This window comes from Terrapene carolina, unplaced genomic scaffold (genome assembly GCF_002925995.2).
Source record: "Terrapene carolina triunguis isolate 2854851 unplaced genomic scaffold, T_m_triunguis-2.0 Scaffold22688, whole genome shotgun sequence".
Taxonomy (NCBI): Eukaryota; Metazoa; Chordata; order Testudines; family Emydidae; genus Terrapene; species Terrapene triunguis.
This window is the reverse complement of record NW_020687039.1, coordinates 10,400-17,390: the sequence shown is the minus strand read 5'-3', so window position 1 is coordinate 17,390 and position 6,991 is coordinate 10,400. Positions and strand designations below refer to the sequence as shown.

The window sequence follows — 6,991 nt, the reverse complement described above, 5'->3', positions numbered from 1 at the left end:
GGCCTCACTCTAACCCCTTAACAATTAATGATTAAAACCTAGAGCCACCCTACTTTTAATACATATATTTTGTATTACAGATTTGTATATCCTGTGCTTCACATTACAGCTCCAGAACTTCCATTATTATTTCTATAAGCATGCTTAACAGCTAGATTATATTTTACCCAAACTATAAACCCTCCAAGATCAGATCAGTGGACAACAGTCAATAACTTGATCTCATCCAAGAAAAAAGTAGCAGTTTATTACTGCAAATGAGGAAAGCTAAAAAGCAAAGACATAATCTCCTGCACAAAGAAAGTAGATTGAGACTGCTGAGCTGGAATTGATATGCAAACTAGATACAATCAACTCAGGGCTAAATAGGGATTGGGAATGGCTGAGCCATTACAAACATTGAATCTATCTCCCCTTGTAAGTATTCTCACACTTGCTTCTTATCAAACTGTCTGTACTGGGCTATCTTGATTATCACTTCAAAAGTTTTTTTTCTCTTACTTAATTGGCCTCTCAGAGTTGGTAAGACAACTCCCACCTGTTCATGCTCTCTGTATGTGTGTATATATATCTCCTCAATATATTTCACTTTATATGCATCCGAAGAAGTGGGTTGTAGCCCACGAAAGCTTATGCTCTAATAAATTTGTTAGTCTCTAAGGTGCCACAAGTACTCCTGTTATTTTTGCGGATACAGACTAACACGGCTGCTACTCTGAAACCTAGCATTTAAGGGAGGATTTAGGTGTCTGACTCCCATTTTAAGAAAAAAGGAGTTGGTTGCCCTTTGAAATTCTCTGCATCAACCCTTTTTCCTAATTTTCTACTAGATTCATGACCTTCAGGAATGTTTTGGTCCTTTTGACTAAATTTCTACTAAATCCAGCTTGTTTGAAAATGACTTCACATCCTACTGAATGCCTTTGCCAAGGCTTCCTTCACCTCTTTGTTTCTTAAAGTGTAAATGAAAGGGTTTAATATCGGAGTTACAACAGTGCTAAAGATGTTGATTGTTTTATTCAAATCCAATGAGCTTTGTGCAGAAGGCTTGACATACAGAAAAGTGATGGAGCCGTACCAGATAGTCACAACAGTGAGATGGGCAGAGCAAGTGGAAAAGGCCTTTTGCCAGCCTTGTGCTGATGGGATTCTCAAGATGGTGGAGATGATGTAAAAGTAGGAGACCAGTGTTATCGCGCATGAGACCACGACAACAATGATTGAGATAATGAATGCTGCCAGTTCAATGAGGCTTGTGTCAGTGCAGGAGAGTGCTATCCAGGAATCTATGTCACAAACAAAATGATTGATGATGTTAGGGCCACAGAAAGACAACCTGGCTATTAGAGATGCCAGCACAGAGATAGCCAGGAAACCACACAGCCAAGAGATAAGGGCCAGCCGAACAGTGATGGTGCTGTTCATGAGGGAGCTGTAGCGCAATGGGTGGCATATGGCCAAATAGCGGTCATAGGCCATGACAGCCAGGAGGAAACATTCTGTAGAACCCATGGAGAGGGAAAAGAACAATTGCAGGAGGCAGACAGTGAAAGAGATAGTTTGGCTTGTCCCTAGCATGACACCAATAGCCTTGGGGACACATGCTGTGGTGAACCAGATCTCCAGGAAGGAGAGATTGCAGAGGAAGAAGTACATGGGGGTGTGGAACTGTGGGTGGGTCCACACTAAAGCTATGATGGACACATTCCCTAGGATCGTTAGCATGTACATCACAGAAAACAGCACAACAAGGGACATCCGGAAATACCAAGTGCCAGGAAAGCCCAGTAAGATGAACTCTTGCACACTCGTTTGGTTTTCTGTTTCTCTACTGGTCATGAGGTCCATCTGCCAAGAAATAAGAGAACATTGGAGGCAAGCAGTTAAAATGCTGAGCTCAGTTAGATACTACACAAACTTGAATGTTCAAGCACAGGACTGTAACACCTTACTCTGTTGTAATGCATGTCAACGGCCCTGTCTAGATGAAGTGTCAGTGTGTGGCAAGCCAAAGTGTGAATCTACAGTGCAGTGTGTGTCAGTGTGGGCACTGTTACCACTCACTAAAAAGTTCCCATCAAACTACTCCTGTTTTAAATTACAGTAAATCAAAGCACACTAAGCAACTGTTAGTGGGAAGCAGCAAGATTCACACGGAAACTTAAAGCATATCTACACTGCACACTTCTTTTGACCGTGTGTATGGCGAACAGTGTATACACAGCTTGCCCCCCTAGCATGGGTAATAATAGCTGTGTAGATGGTGAGACACTGCATTGGCAAGTAGAGTAAAGACATGACACTTCTTTTGAAGGCATATAGGATACATACACAGCTCGCCCCAGTAGCATGGGTATAAATAGCTGTGTATATGGTGAGGCACTGCTTAGGCAAGTAGAGGAAAAACATGCCTGAACCCTGTGGACATTTACCAAAGTAGGTTCCTTACACAGCTCTCTATGTCCCTAAGCTGTGTCTCCCCCGTGCACAGTGCCATTTTTAGCAGTGTAGTGTCTCATTGCCTCCCCACCTCTGGAGCCTTTCCCTGGCCCAGTAAAGTACTCTGAAATCTCCCTCCTGACAGAGTCTTTCACTCCCACATGTAGCTACACACCGCAGTGTGGATCAGCTTCCTCTTCACTGTGGTAACCCCTACATGCCGCTGAAAGTGTTGAACAGTGTAGACGTAGCCCTAGTGTGTGCTGTAGATTAACAGCCCAACTTGCTGTGCACTAACTCTCCATCTAAACAAACCCAAACACTCATATGAACCTTACGGCAAAATAACACAAGTTTGTTTCAACACTTGTATAATTGTTAACCTTCCAACAATGTTCAGGTGATTGCTAAATATGGTGAGAAGCATCAACATTCCTGTAAGATTTATTTTTTAAGGCTGTTGACACATTTATCATTCACGTAACTTGCTTAAAAAGTCCACTAGGTGCCAATCCACCTAGAACGTAGGTGCTATTGAAAATCTTACAATATTTCTTTTTCAGATATTAGTTATCATCCTGCCCAGCTTCCTGAATCTCTCCTCTATTTATATTTCAGTGACTCCTAGAGACCTCAGCTGAGATCAGGGGGCCATTAGAGTACTGTAGAAACATAGGGTAAAAGAAAGACCTTTCCCTAATGAGATTACATTTTAAATAGACAAAGGGTGGATGGGGAAACAGATGCACACAGACATCAAGTAATTCACCCAAAGTCACACACAGCAAGTTGAAGGTAGAGGTGGGAAAACAATCCACGTGTCTTGACTCCCAGTTCACTGCCCTATGCTCTAGATCATACTCTCAGTGAAAGCAATTGGATGATCAATTATTTCTGGATGCCAAGTAGTTTAGGCTGAAAATTTCCCATCAAAACTTGTTTTCAACAGAAAATATTGGCTTTTAAATTAAACAAAAATTTTCATGGAAAGTGTCTCCTCTCCAACCCCCCAAATTGTTTAATTTTCACCAGTTTTCAGGCAATGATTTCCTGTTTTTTGCTGCTTATCACACATGAGATATGGAGGACACTGTATGAGATGATGAAAGTTGTCAGCTCGACGAGTCTTGTGTCAGTGCAGGAGAGTGTTATCCAGGAATCTATGTCAATAAAGAAGGGATTGATAACGTTAGGGCCACAGAAGGACAACCCGGATATTAGAAATGCCAGCACAGAGATAGACAGGAATCCATCAGCCAAGAGCCAAAGGTAAGTTAAGCAGAGAAGGTGCTGTTCATGAGACAGCTGTAGCACAATGTATGGCATATGGCCAAATAGCGATCATAGGCCATGACAGCCAGGATGGGAAATTCTGTAGAGCCCAGAGAGAATACAAAATATAGCTGCAGGATGCAGGTGGTGAAAGAGATGGTTTGGCTTCTCCCGAACATTACACCAAGGGCTTTGGGAACACAGACCATCAATGACCATATCTCCGGGAAGGAGAGATTGCAGAGGAAGAAGTACATGGGGGTGTGGAGCCATGGGTGGGTCTACATTATGGCTATGTCAGACACATTCCCTACAAATTGTTAGAAAGTACATAACTGAAAACACCACTACAATGGAAATCCAAAAATATCAAGTGCCGAAAAAACCCAGGAGGATGAACTCCTGCACGCTGGTTTGGTTTTCTATTTCTGCCCCAGCCATGAGGTCCATTTGTCAAGACATGAGGGATCATAAGGCATTTAAACATGTTGAATACTCTTTTTGATGTGCAAATGTGCAGCGCCTAATATCCTACCGTTTGAGAATACCAATAGACTATCTGCAAATCCACAGCCCTGGACATCTGCCCACATCTCCTAAAACACTTGGAAGATATTTTGCTGGGCTGTGGGATTGTGGGATTTGATACTGCACCTGGTAGACCTGGCTCTTGCTTGAACTCGCTTCACTGGTGAAATACAAGGGACAAGATTCCAGGCTGAAATTCTAAGGGATTTTGGCACTTTAGGGCTCTTTTTAAAATCCCAGCTGTAATACTTAGAACCCAGGTTAAAGATAAGATAAGGGAAGGGAAGCAGGTGCTACTCAACACTGTGCTGTCCTTGTGCAACTTTCAGCCTCCTCAGTAGAGATAAGAGTTGCACTCCTCATTCCTCTAAGGCCCATCAGGAGCCAGTGGGGTGGCTGACCCAAAGGCATCTTTCTGCTGTTGCCAGTCTAGCCCATCAACCACACTTCACCCACCTGTGAGAAAGCCTCAGGATTTGGCTCACCTTGAAAATAACCTTGCTTGCTGCTCAGCAAAAAGCCTGGGACTTTTAAAAATACCTAAGTGACCTAGAAGCACAAGTCCCACTGAAAGTCAATAGGACTTCTCTTCCTAAGCCACATTTGAAAAATACCATTTTGTTTAAACTGAAATCTTTCACAGAAACATATCAGTTTCATCAAAAATTTCGTCTGGATGCGTTGTTAGGTCCAGGATGGAATTTCTGAACAACATGAGAACAAACAGAAAAGGCCAACTGTATAGTCTAGTAGTACAGGCAATTACCTAGGCTATACAAGGCCCAGGTTTGAGACCCTCCTCTGAATCAACCTCAGCTGGGATGTCCATATGAATCTCCCATGACCCAAGTGACTGCCCGAACCACCTGGCTGTTGTGTGCTGGGTTTCTTAATCTTCTATTTTTTCTGCCATCAATTTTGAAACATCTCGTGTTCTCTCCATATCAGAAAAAAACAAAATTTGAAACCTTCAGATTTTTTTTTTACAAAATGCAATTCTTCCTTTCCAAGACAGTCCTAAATAGTCCCTTTAGAAAACCCCACCCCAGATTCTCAGGAACAAGGAACTGACATTGGAAATTATAAATTATGTTGATTATTTATTGTATGTCTTCAGGTAGAACCTTAAGGTCCCAGCTAGGGGTGGGACCACATTGTGCTGGGTGCTGCACAGACATAGCTTAGAAGACCGTCCCTACTCCAAAAAGCTTACAATCTAAAAGACAAGCCAGGCAAACAGGTGGAGACAAACAACAAAGAAACAGCTTCCCAGAAATACAGTAAAATTGCTTCCCAGTTTCCCTTTCATATAACAACCCTCCTCTTCCACTCATCTCCCCTGGGCTCAGCTTTCAGTCAAACCCCTACAGCCTGGGTTAGACCAGAACAATAGCCTAACTAGTTAGGAATCATGTTCCAAACACGGCACAATGCCAAATGCTTAAGAAACAACCTATAACCCACCCTACTACTCTAGGTACTTCTGCTGCATTGTACAGAGGACATTGCTCCCTGAACGGAGGTAGACATCAGTTTATAGAAAAAAGAATGATTGATAGTTATTGTAGCCTGATATTTTCAAACGGGTTAGAGGGAGTCAGTGCAATAGAAGCTGGGTGACTAACTTCCTTATGCTTCTTTGAAAATCCCAGCTGTAATGCCTACCCTCTCCATTGTAATTTGAATTTATTTATGTGCAGATAACAATACTTAGCACTTGTACAGCTCTTTACATGTGCATAGCAATGTGCAAAGAATAACTATTAATCCACACAATGTGATTACAAACTGGAGGCCTGATTTAAGGCACTTTGGAGTGAATGGTTGACAAGGTCAGTATAATTGTTCCCATTTTACAGATGGGGAAACTAAAGCAGGGATGTGAAGCGATCTGTTCAAATCACAGAGACAGCTGAGGATAGAACACAAGAACTGATATTAACACTTCTCTGCCATGTGCAGTGTTCAGAAATAGATTTATCTATCTATCTATCTATCTTCTCCTTCTTTTCTCATTTGCCACTGTTAAGTTACTATACCAGAAAATTCCACAGGTTAATGTATTAGAGCTGCTTGAAAGTTTTCAACCAACACATTTTATCAATGGAAACTGTCTTTATGATGAAACTGAGATTGTTGCAAAATAAAGAAAGAAAGAAAGAAAGAAGAGAGAAGATAACTTGGGGATTTTCATGAAAACAATAACAATGAGAAGTTGTTTCTGGTGCAAAAAAGACAAAATATTTTGGCTTAAACCTGAAAATTTTTGTTTGTTGTTTTTTGACCAAAAAAACCAGAAAAAATAAAATAAAAATTGGACAAAAATGAAAATATTTTTCATTTTTGTCAAAAATGTTGATGTAAAACAATAATTTCCCAAATGGCTCTATTAGTTTTACAATTTACAAAAAAATATTATTTCCTTTTGTTCATTCTGACTTTATACTAAATTAAAAAAGAGGAATAAGATATACTCATTCTTTCAGTACAGGTGTGTTGACTCCTCAATGAGGCAAACTTTTTGAACAGCAATTTTCAGGTAGCTCACATTACAAAGAAAGGCAAACTTACTTCTCAGTACAGTTACTTTAAACTATAAGTCTAGGATATGCTTTAGCTGTCTGGTGGATCTAACTAACCATGTCTTCTGATAGAGCTTGTCAATACAAACTCCTTTCATTCACAATCTTTTTCTCTTTGGATGATACACAATAGCACAGGTGCTGAAAAATAGTGCATCATAAGATGGTAT

At 40.9% G+C, this 6,991-nt stretch overlaps 1 protein-coding gene across 1 annotated transcript; it reads right to left on the bottom strand.

Moving 5' to 3' along the window:
- Window positions 1-903: 903 nt before the first annotated feature.
- On the bottom strand, window positions 904-1,967 carry LOC113408715 (olfactory receptor 6F1-like). The gene is made up of 2 exons (XM_026662098.1): window positions 1,953-1,967; window positions 904-1,848 (listed from the first exon to the last, which is right to left on the bottom strand). The coding sequence occupies exons 1-2, from the start codon at window positions 1,965-1,967 to the stop codon at window positions 904-906; spliced, it is 960 nt and encodes a 319-aa protein (XP_026517883.1).
- Window positions 1,968-6,991: the final 5,024 nt, after the last annotated feature.